Here is a 15,853-nt window from a genome sequence, read left to right as displayed (position 1 = left end):
CTGCGCAAACACACGCACACACTTTCCCACGCATCTAAACACAGCCCGTTACATCTCTGGAGAGGTTCTTGGCTACTGTACTCCGTTGGTAGCATCAGAGCATCTCACATATAAATGATCATAAATAATAATTATTAAAATATTTAAAAAATTGCTTGTGTTTTGGTCATTTTGTAGCTGTATTGTAGTTTGCTATTTTACGTACCTTACTGCATTTTCCACCACAGTTTTTAAAGAGAAATGTCCACTGGGCGACGCTAAAACACAGGCTCAATATGTGAACCCTGGCACATTTTTAGCACGTTGCTATAGGTATGTATCACGGTGGTTCAGAATTGAAGTATGTCGCTAAAAGATAATGTTGGAAACATGACCTGCAACAAATCCAACCCTAAACCTACATGATAGTGGTAACAAGAGCAAAACGGATATAAAAACGCATTTGTTGATGCAACCGTGTCATTTCATTTTCACTTCCTTTTACGCAGATGTGAAGTGTTTTGTCGAACCGTAGCTACACAGGGAAGAGATGAAGCTGGATTCGTGCGATGCTAATGTTCAAATTAATCAGTTTTCAAACATCAATATTGCTTTGAAGTCGTAACGTGATATTTCTTTCAGAAACTGCAGCGATGTGTACTTTTTGCATCTCGCTAAAAAGCGCACCAAGGTACGTTTATGCCATGAGACCAGGTAGGTTGTATAATACGAACGCTCTTTCTTACGCCGCTGATTTGAGTTTCCCAATAAAAGATTTTCAGCGTGTGTGCGCGGCAGCAGCAGGACTTTACCGAGGCGTCAGAGAACAGCTGTGTTTGTTCACACTCCCTCGGAGCATGTGAGAGCGGCGAGGCTGATTATCAATACGGCATTCTGTAACTGTGTGTGATCCTGCTAAACGATCGTACGCACTGTCCGTGAGCACACAGCTGATGGTAATGATGACACGGCCAGAAGTACAGCCCCCTCCCATCCCAGCCTGTGACCTCAGGGTTACCTTCGTTCCCACAGATCCAATGTACACGTCCTCGTCGCTTGCCATGGGAACCCACAGGCTTTATGGAAATCTCTAGCCCCTCTGCTGCCTGTCTGTGGTAAAGAGCGAAAAGGCCTCTTGTGTCAATATTTTCTCTTCAGGTCTGAGATCAGTTCAGTTCTCTACTGGGTCTCCTTTAATCAATGGGCGATGTTTAAGCACATGTATGTTTGCCATTTATGTTTGTATGCGCGTGCAGGGGAGTGGAACGTTCTGTTGATGCCCGTTGCTTGCGTTAGAAACGAATAAACGCACAAGTACACACAATGCACTCTTAGATCTGGCATAAAAATCCTAAATAGCTAAAACACATATCTCAGCAGGCTAAACACGCATGATTTCCGTGAAACAGGTTTTAAACGTTTTAGCACTTGAACTTTAGCGCATTTCACACCTTCTTTGAAGTCTGTGTGTTGGCATACTGGTTTAATTAAAGAAATTAATGAAGACCTTTGGGGGTTTTTTTCAAGTTTAAGCTTTTGAAGGCTCGGGTGTGGTTCAAAAACAACATGGAGTTTTTACTTCTGGTACTTGTTTGTGATACACATGTTGAGTCACAACAGAGGCATAGGTTGTTTTCTTCCTCGCTGGTTTCTTGAAAACAGTGTTTTCCTCGCTGGTTTCTTTTTTAAGCTGATGATCTAAAGGGAGGAGATGGACCACTCGCATACAAAGCAATGATGTTGTTGTAATAATCTAGTCTCAGCCTCAGACATCACGCCCCTGATGCACATTGCACAAAAAAGTGGAAATACGTCAGGAGTTTCAACGTTGTTGTCAGATTGGTTGAATTCCGAATATTTCTGGGAGACTCGTGTGTTGCGTTCTTTAATGTTCTCCCTGGAAACAAAGACGCTGTGACTCTAAACTCCCTCATGAAAGAAGAAAGGATCGACTAAACACTGGATTTTCAAAAGCACGTGAAATATCTAAAGCTTGCGGCATAGCGTCTTTAAAATACGAGAGTTTTACACAATGTTATTGTGCAGACATCTCCGCGCTCCGAAATGTGACACTGAATTAAACAAATTGATTGGCTGCCTGACATGTCGGTCAAATGGCCAAAGAAAGCTGCCGTGGATTCCTGACACGCATGCGCATTACCTAGCTGGTTTTTGATACAAATATGGGACACCATTGTTGTCAGATTTCATTTGGTCTTTAAAATACTTAATCTTGACAAACAGCTTCAGAGTGTTTGGTCTTTTCTATTCAAGTACTGTATACAACATGCACCAACTTGCCATTAAAAGATGCAAGATATTAGTTAAATCTATTAAAAGTAATCAGTACTCTATTGTTGGTCGTTAAATAAATTTATTATCAATATGTAGCTACAGTACGTGAACAGCTCTTGATTCATCGATTCACAAAGTCATTCTTAACAGTCACCAGCAGGGTGCAGCATTAAGTGGGTGCATATATGTTTCTGTATATATATCACTAGAACCACCAGGGGTCGATAAATTTTACCCACGCACATTAAACCTGTTTTCATATGACTAAAGACATATTATTTCACTGTATTATGCCACCGTCTTCACGAAGAAGTGTCTAGGGTCATGAATTGATTATATATAGTCATCAGCTATATTTTTGTCATGTATGTTTCATGTTCAAATCTTTTTTATGCAGGCTACACTATCGCCTCATAGCATTAATATAAGATAAACAAGCCCCTTAGACTATACATCTCCTGTGCCTACTGATGATATTTAAGTTTGCTAACTTAATAGCGGCAATTTTTTGTGTATAATGACCATATAATGCACGATGGGATGACAATTTAATATATACAGATATACATTATTTTATTTTATTTTGTAATACTCAGTTGCCTGCTGTATAACATGGTTAGTGTTAAGACATTGCCCACTGTTACTTTTGTCCCTCAAGGTATTTTTCTTTTAAAACAGAATATACAAATTTGTCTTGAGAAAATACGATTTAATCACTTTTGTGAAAACTATGCCTTTTTACATTTTCACATTACAATGCAATGTGCAGTGTAGCATGTAAATTCTAGGTATTTTTCCAAGCTATGAATACTTTTGTCAGTAACATAATTATAACATAGCCAGAATATATCTGCTTTTAGAATAAAAAAAAAACCAAAACCAACTAACCCTGAGCTTGACTAACGGTATTAGTGTTTGCTTTTTTGAGAAAAAAAGGAAATCTTTCTCTCTTTTCACATTTTCAAATTCCATATATACAGTACACCTAATTATAAAATGATCCTTAAACACCACTGTCTGAAAACATTACTTTTTCTGACAAAATGAAAACACTGAAGTAAAAAGAGGCCCATTAGATGTTGTGTTACTGTGCGAACAGCTGATTTATCTTCAGAAAAGGATCAGCGTTTTGTTTAAAAGCTTGCGGTCTAGTATCCAGGTGCTGCAGGATACAAATAAGATGGATGGTGATTATATTCCCTGCTGAAAAAACCACCATATGCTGGTTAGGTATGTTTTGAATAAAAGCAAAATAGACATGCAAAATTCATTAATATTCTAGATTGATGAAATGACCTTTATTGGTCACAAAGCCAATGGTGAAATACTTTAGCTTTTTGTGGAGGAAACCAGGAAGTTTTAATAATCTACCATCATCTCATATTACATTACTTAGAAACTTAGAACCGTGTGTTCATATTACCAACTGTGTACTTAGTAAAGGTAATCTAATTCATATTACTTGCAGCATAGTCAAAACTGGGTGTATCCTGATTTCCATAATTCCAGTATGAGAGGCTACAACTGAGAATAATGCATCACTAAATTTCCTTAGAAATATAAATAAGAGGGTTTTATATAAATGCAGGCTAAAATCATTGTTTAAGAACATGAACCAAAAGTAAAATGAAACCTTGATTGTAATGACACAAAGTTCACAAACAAAAATAAATTGTGTGTGTGTGTGTATATATATATATATATTTATCATCTGCACTAAATACTCTTTTTAGACTGGTGAGGCACATTTCAGTTAAAGTATTCATCGAACATTGAACATCAAGGGAAACTTAACTTTAAAGACTACAAAAAAAAAGATTACATCAGGTTTGAAACCCACGAAACAATAAAAATGCACATAAATCAAACCCTTGTTCTGACCAACATAAATGGGAAATAAATTAGCTTACAGTTTCAATTTACAAGATAAACAGACAACCTGTCCCAATAGAGAGATAAATGAAAAATAAATTTGCTCTGCAAACACCTTCAGTTAAAGGTGCCATATTGTTCCGCCACGATTACAGTTCCAAGCGAAGTGTGTATATTTCCATACAAAAGTGTGTGAGGAGTAAATTTAAATTATTTCCGGAGGCGTCACACTTCACGCTAGTTTGGTAGACGCTGTGCAGCGCAAATCCGTAAACCAGGAACACAGTTCACGCATGTAGCTCACTCCTGACGAGCCGGTTATTTGAACTGGGTGTGTTATCTAAAAGAGACATGCAAAATATATAGAGCGGGGGGCACAAGGACTGAAATTGGGAACTGCTGGGCTGCATCATGTGACATTCACCTGTTGGGAAACTAGTAGTTTAAGTACTACAATACCAGGAGGGAAGATGGGGTTGCTGATGTTCATCTGCTGTTCTCGTTGTGAAAGCGCTCAGAAGTTCACAGGCTGGTATAAAGCCAATTACAAGGCTTTTCATTGGTCCTACGAACATTTCTTGGTTCTACGCCTTCCACAGATTTAATACAAATACATTTAGACCACTTAGAACAATAACAAAAACTTTTCTGAAGACGATCACCTAGTGCACCTTTAAAATCGTTATTACGCAGAATGTATTTGTGTATACATAGGTATACTAGTATAAGCTTTTGTGTTTATTCCATAAAAATGTACATTGACGTTGAAATAGATTTGCGAAAGGTTATATTATTTTGCACACCCATTTGTTTTCCACCATGCTGCTACGTAAATGAACATCGTTGCTTTCTTTGACATTTCCGCCTGTTTTTAAAATCCCATTTCCTGGTAAAATCAGTTAACCTTTAAAAATGTGCCTCGAGATGTTTTTTCAGCAAGAATGCATTTTGCATGAGCGGCTGGCCCCGTCTATATAGAGTCAGCGTATCCACATGCGTGTGGCATTACCCCAGTCTCAGCTTTTAGAAAAAAAGCATTAGCTTTTAATGCAAACAGCTATCGATTCTGTACACTATGTTAAAATAGCAGTGAAAAAATGAAGTGTGCTGTGTTTTCCACCAACTGGCAACCCAGGGCTCACAAACACCATAGGGTAAACTGGCAATGGGCAGGTTTCACAAACCAAATCAATAGCTGAAATTCCGGTCGGAACGCATATTTTCAAATGAGAATACGTGAATGTGGCATTGTTTTTGTTAATTTAGCATGTTTCTTAAATATCTGCAAACATATTATAGTACTTTTATGCTTTAGTAGAGTCAAAATCCTACATACAGCACCTTTAAATGAAGGCCACCTTATTGGTACAATAAAGCACTTCCTACACCTACCCAATACTTTATTTTTCATTTTTTATAATCGTGACTAGCCCAATCACCCATTGTTCGGTGGAGTTATTGTAAATAGCCTCTGCCAACAAGGCAGGCTCCCAATAGACATTCTGTTTAAAAAAAAACATTCACTGATGCCTTAAATAGACTTCTCTTTGAAAACTGAAATCTGGTTTTAGTTTTTTTGTGCTCCAGTACTTTTATGTTGGCCTCTTTACATCCTTCCAAATGTCTATTAGCTGCTGTGGGGATCCCAGGATTGTTGTAATAACTCTTAAAAAATCTTCTCTAAAGTATTGACCCAGATAGGCTCTAAACTGTGAAGGGTCTGGGGGAGATGAGGGTGCGACACCCAATTGTTTCAGACAAGCACCCACATATGCGTCTTCTATGTTAAAGGGCTGTACTTCCTTGGAAGCCTCAACTATTTTTCCCGACAGGTCATTGGAGAAAACATATCCCATTCCAAGCAGGTATGTGGGGTAATTTGGTTCTGGGTACAATTCCTCTGCCACGTACCATTTCGAGTTTTTGTCTCTGACGACAGGCCGGTCCCACATCAAATATCCTGTGATGTAGTTCTCTCTGGGTGTGTTGGGTGACAATAAAAGGCTCATCAGGTTCTCCGGGTTTATGTACATGTCTGAATCAACCTTCATAGCGTAAGTTGCTTGAGGGCAGCGAGTCGCCAACCAGTCCATGATCACCATGGTCTTTATGGTCAGGTTGAAGTAGGAGTCCACAAAGTCGCTCTGCAGTAGATCTCTGTGTTGTCGACTCTCTTCCTCCAGCTGCTGTTGAGCTTCAGCTCCTCCAGACAAACCCACCAAGAACAGAGTCAGCACTGCTTTTCCCTGCACTGAGCTCTCGTTCCCCCATGTGCTCCGGATGGCGTTACGAGCCTCCAGCTGATGGGGGGCCACGGGGACCATAAAGACCAGGAACGGATCCAACTGACTACATTTATCAGGTTCATCCAAAGTGAAATGATAGTTGCGTGGGTGAGCCACATGATGATAGATAGGAATGTCTGTAGTTTGTGCAACGGTTGTACCTCTTGGTTGGATTTGTTGATTGGGCAAAGGTGCTAATAAATCCTTTTGAGTACGATCAGGAGAAGTGCTGTTAATTATCTTATTATGAGTCTGATTCATCATTTTAATCAACCAGGTTTGAGAGAATGCAATTGTCTCAAAAGAGAAATCAGAGACATAAGCAACAGCAGATAATAACAATGCTACTGTAAGCAGCAGAATAAATGTCCTTTTAATGTGACGCATGAATGGAACATTATCTTGAGCCAAGCTGCAAAGAAAAAAGAGAAGTGGATCAAAAATACATTTTATAAGGAAACCAAATGTGTTATGTGCTTCTTTTTCTTTACATACACATCAATTAAAGAAGGCTTATAGCATATTTCAGTCCCAAATAGTACATGTACATCTGCAAGATGTCTGTTAAAGATCTCTTGATCTGGAAAGCATCTGCTGTCTACAAACATCTGACAGAAGTCTTACAGATTTTACATACATTCTAAATAAAGCATCTTAAAGACATCTTATAGACATCTATTTGACATCAAAAAGGAAACATCCTATAGACCGACTTTCAGATGTTAATGCAGACGTCAAATAGACGTCTCAGGGATGTACATGTCAGGGGGTGAACACGCGCCTACACTCCCACTCCTCTTTGTAAAAATTATAATTCAGACATAAATTCTGCGTCTCTGTGTTAATGCACGGTGCAAACAGAAGCGCACGTGACTCATATTGCAGCCACATTAATGTTTGACTTCTCAGTAAATGAGGACATAATTACATGAATATCAAAGAGCTGCTCTGAGAGTCACGAGCATTTAACCGTAAATTATACTCATATCACGCACACACACACACAGCAACCCGTCAAAATAAAAGTTCTTTCAAAATCAAGTTTAGTTTCCAAAAAAAGAATTAAATGAATTAATAGATAAATTAAATTAATGATTCATGTCCTAAATGTGGTATAAATACACAACACGGAACTTCTTAAGAAAAACAAAAACAGGGCTGTTGTAGGAATAAATTAAACTTGTTTTTATGCTTTTACGGTAGGCTATTGACACTAGGCAGATGATCATTCATAAATAGCCTACAAATCATTTGGCGTCTCAGGCTATAGGTGGATCAAAAATTATATTTTGAACATAAATAATTACAGTCGAGAAACAAATTCTTCATCAAATGCGGTACTTATTTTGGCAGTAAGGCATTTCGAACGCTGTGCGTTTTTAAGTGTGTTCCAGAGGAAGGAACAATGTTTAGCAATGTAACTCGAATCAGTGTTTTCTAGTACATGCTCGCAGGCGATTTGGATTGGTGTTTAATTTCCTCCTACACCAGCCTGCTTATATGTAATACACAATTAAAAAGCAGTTCTTACAATCATAACACGTTCAGCTATACACCGTTTTACATATGTTTCTAAAAATGATTTACGATTTACTGAAAAAAATAAAATAAAATTGAATCTAAAATTAGTTACAATTTGACTGACAGTTTTGTCAGGAGGACTCAAGTCCCAACACGTTACTTTGTTCCCTAGTTTAATAATAAATTTCTCCTTTCAGTTTCCCGTTTCTATCAGATATTTAAAGGCACTGAACACAACAAAGCAAACTAAATATACACAAATAACATGAAGCAAAATTAATAAAAGACGAAATTGCTTACCTTTGCCAAATGTCTTTAGTAGCCATTTTGGGAAGTTTGGCTACGACTTTACTGCCTCACGTATATTCCCTGCTGAAATACCTGTCTCTCATACCTAGCAACTGGTTGTAGGGGTGGAGCTGAAAAGGCTCTTTTTTTTTTTTTCGTCCCTGTGATGTACAGGTGAACAAAACCACAGCTAAAACGTATCCTTCTTTAGTGATACTAACTTCATATATATAGATAAATAGATAGATAAATTACTACACACGTCACGAATCTATGGCAACATCCTCTCTAAGGTATTGTCCTCATTATGCAAGGTTTGTTTTGTTGCTGCGAGTAACATAATAGCTACACATTTTCCAGGAACCCTTTTATTGTCAGAACGAAAGTGATTCTTAAAGGAAATAAGGTAAAAATCTTACACCTTAGAGGTCAATATACTGAATGGAATGATGTTTCCATACTATCTCATATTATTCTTGTTTTTTCACTGATATCCGTAGTTACATTCATCACCAGTTTCACTGTGTACCGTAGCTTTTGTTCAGAGATAGAGTTAGTACAAGTGGATGTGCAAAAGCAGAAACAATGTTGTGAAACCAGTATTTCTGGTTATTTTTTTTTTTGTCTCTGTCTGAGCCAGTACCCCAAAGAGGTGCTAAATTAAATGCAATACACATCATTTGTCATAATGTTCTTGTTGCAGCAGTACAGAACCCACACGTGCAGTTTCAGTTAATGTAACAAACTGATTCATGTTGTCCCAATCCAAATTAATCAATATTTATTGTATTCAAGTGGACTGAAAACAATAAAATTGCGACGGTATGTTTAATACTGTTCATTTAGCTGATTTATATTGAACCCAATTTACTGTTTGGAATGTTTGGTTGAGCAATTCGTTTTAAATATTCGTAACAGTATATATTTAACTTTTCTTGTTGTGCCACATCATAATAGAGTCACACAACCTGATATTCTTCAAAGCAAATTAGCCTGGGTTCCACGTAACAAAAGGAGGTCAGACAGGTTGGAAAACGACACGAGGATGAGTTTTTGAACGAACTACTGCTTTATATTTTCGTTATAAGCTGGCTTTAGGAATCAGTTATTTGTTTTAGACGTAAACATAAGCTTCAGTCAGTTCAAATAATAATTATATTTGTAATTTACTACCGTACTGCAGCAGATAATGAAAAAACAGGACCAACAGGCCTGATAACTGCTAGGCATACCATTGTACTGATTTTACTGAGCAAAAACAAAAAAACAAAAACACAATTTTAAGCTTTTATTATTTTTGACAAAATATTTTTTTAATACGTATGTTCCAGTTCATTTAACTCGAGTTATCTACACATATAAGTATTTTTAATATCTCTATTTGATTTGATTCTAGGTTGCTTATATTTCTAATGTAATGTCCTTATAACTGTTTGTAGGGCTAAACTTCAAAAATCTCCTGGTTCTTTAAATATGATTGGATAGTGACAATGTTGTCCCAGTGTCAAGATAGGTTCCTGGGGAAAAGATATTTACCAGGAACATGTCACACTTGATCAGATCAGGTTATGTGAGAAAGAACAACAAAGTGTCTTCAAAAGCCCTCTCGTGTTGCGCAGTCTTCCTTAGACTACACCCTTAATATATACTCCTTTGGTGAAGAAAAAGTACACACAATTTAAATGTGTGTAGTAGAGCAGGCAAGCTTTGGGACATCCTTTGACGTCATACAATTGCTTCTTGAACGGACATTAATCCCTTGCACACGCCCTGTCACTACAAACTGACTTGTCAGTCATTCATCTTGTCATAGTCAACACCCTCCATGTTTCATATAGTGTAAAATTCTACTCTATTGGAGGAAAAATTGCAATTATTAAATTAACCATTATAGTAAGTGGATCCACACTTCAAGGGGTCGTATGATGTTGCTAAAAATAATTTACTTTGTATATTTGGTATATTGCAATGCGTATATGTGGTTTAAGTTTAAAAAAAACTAAATATTTTTCACATACTGGACATTGTTTCTCCTCAGAGCTCCTCCTTCCGAAACAGGTCGAGTTGTAAACATAACACCATGTCTGCATTTGTGATCAGAGAAACAACAAGCGACAACAGGACTACCGGTCATTGCTCAAAACTCACATTTGAATAGGAAGTAACAAATTCTCTTAATAAGAAAACTTAACTTACTTACAGGTTGTGAGTCAGAAGCACCAGACAGTCCTTGCAGAGTTAGAATTGCCCCATAGCCTCTGTGCACAGAAAGCATTGGCTACTCCCAGGTTCAGGAAGTAGACCTCCTTAATGCACAAAACACACTCTAATATTTGTGTTGAACTGTTCTGGAACAGTGTTGTAAATACAACTTTACCACTGAACTGTAAAAAAAATAATAGCACATTCGTGTTTGCTAATATGACATACTCGATATACTGTCAGCTCTCCTATCGTTTTTCAGTCCCTCACAGTTATAAATACAGTACAATATCATTATCTCAGAGAAATATCTTTCAATTCTAATCAAGGAAAAGTCATGCCTTCTCTTGTCTTCCTTTAAAATAAAACTGAAAAAGTTCAGCTTAAATCATTTTGCTCAAATGATTTGTTACAGCTTGTGTGCCGCTACTTACAGTACAGAGTTCTGATTGGCCAATTGCTGTTAGCTCTGGAATTCTTAAAGTATTTTAACATTTAATCTGCATGGTAAGTTTTACTTAATACACATTGTTATTAAGTAAAACTTACCATTTAGTAAATGTAGTATTTTTCATTTTTGCTTGTTTCTGGTCAAGTACTTTTAGTCTTTACATCCTTCCAGATTTTCAATATCTGCTGTGGAGATCCCACCATCACTGAAATAATCTTGAGAAAATCTTCTCGCTTATAGTGCCCCATACGGATTTTAAACTGTGAAGGGTCTGGGGGAGATGAGGGTGCAAAGCCCAAACGTTTCAGACAAGCACCCACATATGCGTCTTCTATGTTAAAGGGCTTTACTTCCTTGGAAATTTCCAAAATTTTTTCCGGCATGTCATTGGAGAAAACATATCCTGCTCCCTGCACATAAGTGGGGTATTTCTGTTCAGGGTACAGCTCTTCTGAGACGTACCATTTAGATTTATTGTTTCTAACGACATTTTGGTTCAACATCAAAAAACCTGTGATGTAGTTCTCTCTGGGTGTGTTTTGTGCCAAAAGGAGGGTCATTAAATTCTCCAGGTTTATGAACGTGTCAGAATCAACCTTCATAGCATAAGTTGCTTGGAGGCAATGAGTGGCCAACCAGTCCATGATCACCATGGTCTTTATGGTCAGGTTGAAGTAGGAGTCCACAAAGTCGCTCTGCAGTAGATCTCTGTGTTGTCGACTCTCTTCCTCCAGCTGCTGTTGAGCTTCAGCTCCTCCAGACAAACCCACCAAGAACAGAGTCAGCACTGCTTTTCCCTGCACTGAGCTCTCGTTCCCCCATGTGCTCCGGATGGCGTTACGAGCCTCCAGCTGATGGGGGGCCACGGGGACCATAAAGACCAGGAACGGATCCCACTGACTACATTTATTAGGTTCGTTGAGGATGAAATGATAATTGAGTGGATGAGCCACATGATATTGCAAGGAAATTTGTTTGGTCACAGCGGGTGCTGCGGTGGCTTTTGTTTGCATCCAGCTTTTTGGAGTTACAGCATTGTTCAATTTTTCAGTCTTAGCAGGCCTGAGACAGAGTTCAAAGTTGTAAAAGATCACAAACGTGAAGAAAATCAATGTAAACAAGATGAAACTATTTATGTTTCTGTAAAAAGACAAAGAAAGAAACAAAAGATAAGACTAAATAAACATCATTATATCTGTGTACTTAATGTTTTTATTTATTTGGAAATTATGTACTTCACGTATACATCATAACTTCATAATTCTAAACTACTACTTTGTGTTTTTTAATGCTATGTATTCAAATACTTTTAACATTGTCAAAATTATATTACAGTACATTGAAATTATACTTAGGCTACATTTTATTCTCTAAGAGCAATGTACTTTAAGCAAGAATTCAGTGTATGCATAACAAAATGGAGGGGAGGTTATCTTTTTTCTTTAGTAAAATGTTTAATGAATGTGATTGTTCAGCATTATACCTTTTTAGTTGCACTGGTACAAAATCCATTTCTAGAGGCATTCTGAAGCTGTTTTGTGTCATAAACAAAATATTCTGCATTAAATTGTACAGGATATTCTGTAAACGTAATGCACAAAATACAAAAAGATGAGTTAAAAATGCACTTACCTTTTCACTGTGCTCATATGTTTATCCATACCGCATATCTGACAACCTTTCATTTAATAACTAAAGTCCCCTAGCCTTCTAGTGAACAAAAAATTTGCATTTGTGTTGTGTTGAACATTAAAGCGTAGGACTGATCCAGGATTTACCAACACATCTTCCTGGTTTTGATACTGCGTTGAAATTCACATTTTCATTCTTTCAAATCAAGACCTAGTAAAGGTATTTTCCTTTATAGGGCAAGATTTACTAAGAGCACAAATCCTCTTTTGATGTTAAAACAGGAAAACATGAGCAATGAATAGGTGTGGACATTTTTTAAACTTCCTTTTAAAATGCAAATGTTAAGGATGTAAAGAATTTAAATGATCCATACAGCATTTCACTTTAGATATTTGTGGTATTTACCCCCCTCCTCCCTGGAAAAAAAATTTTTTTTTACAAATCTTTACAAACCGCCTTTCCCAATAATGTGCTAATTAGCAAGTGTCACAATGAATGCTGCTAAAATAAAATGGAGAGCGGCTCGAAAGAGAGGGATGGGGTGAGCAGAGCTTGTTAAAAATTAAAGGAAAATGCTGTAAAACACTCTGAAATGAGCTGTGAAATAGCCTTTCATAGTACTTGCAAAATATGAATTAATCCGCCAGCAACTTCCATTTCGGGCAGCAGATCCTTTTTGGGCGGCAGATCCTTTTCCTATCTAGCTGTCACATCTCTGGACTCTTTGTTTATTGTTTTTGTCTCGTGCCATGTGCTCTCTGTGCCCTACCTTCCCTTCATGTTCAGTTCTAGTTAATTGTCTTCCAGCCGTGTCTTGTTAATTTAGTTAATTACTTTGTGTATTTAAGTCCTGTGTGTTTGTATTCAGTTTGTCCGAACGTCAATGTCCCTATGTGGTTTTTGTCCTGCCTGCCTGTTCTGCCTGCCTTTGTATCTTTATTTTGCTGTTTTGGGATTAAATCCATTTAAATTCATTTTAAGTCTTGTGTGCTTAGTCTCGCGAAAGCGCGAACGTGACACTAGCACCTAAACTCTGGAACAATCTCCCTAACTCTGTTCGGGAAGCAGACACACTCTGTCAGTTTAAATCTAGATTAAATACACATCTTTTTAACCTAGCCTACACATAACACACCAACACACTTTTTATTATTCAAATCCGTTAAAGGATTTTTAAGCAGCATTAATTAGATCCGCTGGAACCGGGAACACTAATCATAAAACACTTGTGACATCGTAAAAAGAATGGCATCTACGCTAATATTAGTCTTGTTTCTTTCTTAATCTGTTTCACAATTTGTATCCAGACTAGATGGTGGATCAGCACCAAGAGATTATGTTCATCAGAAACCATAACACCTAGATGAGTCCCGTGGACAGATCACCAGATCCTGATGCACACACACACACTAAGTCATTTACACTATCTGACACAGCTGCGTTTAAAATTGAACTGGAGGTTAAGTTCTGGGCGTCCGGTCAGAGGAGAACTGGCCCCAACTGAGCCTGGTTTCTCCCAAGGTTTTTTCTTTTCCATTCTGTATGGATGGGGTTTTGTTTCCTTGCCGCTGTCACCTTTGGCTTGCTCTGTTGGGGACACTTAACTTCTAGTGATTATCGTGTAATTGATTACAGAGAACGTCTCTGCATTTAATAACAAATAATTCAATCTCGTCATTATACACCCCTGTCATTGTATTCTTCTACTTTATACTGTTCAGTGCTTTGATACAACCTTTGTTGTTAAAAGCACTATATAAATAAAAGTGATTGATTGATTGATTTCAACAATACTTACCTTAACCTAGCTCACTTTCTTTGCTCTTTTTACACGTATCTGCGCTAGATCGATAGTGTCTCTTCTTTATTTTTAAATGCCAACACACGTGATTCACGCAAGAAAACTTTACCAGTGTATAGTTTACAGTTATTATACTGAACCCAGACAGACGGCCACTCTTATCAGCACTTTTATGGGACTGCAGACACATGCTAGTTTGCCCTTTTTAGTAAAATTTAAATTATCGTTATTTACATAAGCGGTAAGCACACGTAGCTACTTTTTAGGTGAACAATTAATGTTTGCAGGGTAATTAAAGGTTTGTCTCTGTAATCTTGGTAATTACCAAGGCGTTGCACTATAATAAAACCCTGTCCTCTGGTCAAAATTTTGTTTTGGTTGGAAATACATCACAACACTGAAGTACAGTCAACAGCAACTTCATGGTTCATGCGGTTTATGCAACCGTTAAGATTATGACCGATCAGACTCCCGCCTTACTGTTCATGATCAAACTGGTACTGCCATTCCGAAAACGACTGAATAACTTATGAATAGCTTGTGTGGGTTACAAAAAAACTCACACAATCAAACAATGCGCACCATCCCTTCAACCCAGATTAATCACAGCTTGTCTGCTCAACCAGACCTGCACTCCTGTCACACCCTCACCAGTATATATATCACTTTCTGATACCAGTAGAACTCTTTCTAATCGGAGTCAGATGTAATGATAGATGTCTCACACCCTGTAATGACTCGGATGAATACAAAGAGCGCTGACTTTGATTTACCTTTTATTAACTCAATTTCAACATGATTGAAAACAGCACAAGACACAATAGAAAGGCACGAAGACATCTGTCAAAGTGGATTCAGAAGGGTTTTATTTTATAGCAAGCAGCTACAAATTAAAAAAATATAGACTCACATCTTGTGTACACCAGATGCCCACGCTGCAACAGGTAAAATCCATCTACACCAGACGTGACGAAGCGACTGCTAAAAATCATTAGAACTTTGTGTCAGTATAGGTTGCGTCAAAAACAGAATGCAACATTAGTTTACCCAAGATTTTCTTACTATTGGGAGATGAGAGGGTCTGTATTACTTACCACTGGAGAAAATGTAACATCACCGTGGATCACATAATGCCTTAATAACCAGTCACACACAGCCTTTATCTTTTAATAAGTGTATCTTTTGGCAGTCTGCCTGTTCAGGCGCTAAAGACCTGCACAATGAAGGCTTCAGGGTAAAAACAACCAAAACCAGTTTTTTTTTTTTTTTATTTAAAAAAAGATACTAAAATAACAAACACAAAAAGATGATAACCTGGTTAGGGTTGTGGCAGTTTGTCTAAGAGCTGAGGAAAAACTAGAATAAAGGATTCTTAAGATTCGTTTCAAACAGGTGTAGGCCTGGCTTATTTCGTGAACTTGGATGAATTGCTATGTTGATATTACTGCTGTGTTTCAGAAGTTGGAGAAAGCTTGACAGACAGTTTTGAAGATCTTATTTGCATCTCAGGTGTGTCTTCATCTGCAT

General features: G+C 37.5%; 2 protein-coding genes across 2 annotated transcripts; both read right to left on the bottom strand.

Moving 5' to 3' along the window:
• Window positions 1-2,838: 2,838 nt before the first annotated feature.
• LOC122328225 (beta-1,3-galactosyltransferase 1-like) lies at window positions 2,839-8,521 on the bottom strand. Its single transcript, XM_043223942.1, has 2 exons — window positions 8,253-8,521; window positions 2,839-6,843 (listed from the first exon to the last, which is right to left on the bottom strand). Exons 1-2 carry the CDS (start codon window positions 8,276-8,278, stop codon window positions 5,739-5,741), a joined length of 1,131 nt encoding a protein of 376 aa, XP_043079877.1. The 5' UTR covers window positions 8,279-8,521; the 3' UTR covers window positions 2,839-5,738.
• A 1,917-nt stretch (window positions 8,522-10,438) lies between these two features.
• Window positions 10,439-12,656, bottom strand: LOC122327840 (beta-1,3-galactosyltransferase 1-like). The gene is made up of 3 exons (XM_043223486.1): window positions 12,526-12,656; window positions 12,377-12,424; window positions 10,439-12,033 (listed from the first exon to the last, which is right to left on the bottom strand). Exons 1-3 carry the CDS (start codon window positions 12,576-12,578, stop codon window positions 11,034-11,036), a joined length of 1,101 nt encoding a protein of 366 aa, XP_043079421.1. The 5' UTR covers window positions 12,579-12,656; the 3' UTR covers window positions 10,439-11,033.
• Window positions 12,657-15,853: the final 3,197 nt, after the last annotated feature.

Source organism: Puntigrus tetrazona, chromosome 22 (genome assembly GCF_018831695.1).
Source record: "Puntigrus tetrazona isolate hp1 chromosome 22, ASM1883169v1, whole genome shotgun sequence".
In the NCBI taxonomy this organism is placed as follows: Eukaryota; Metazoa; Chordata; class Actinopteri; order Cypriniformes; family Cyprinidae; genus Puntigrus; species Puntigrus tetrazona.
Note: the sequence above shows the minus strand (reverse complement) of the source record. Positions and strands in the feature narration are given on the sequence as shown.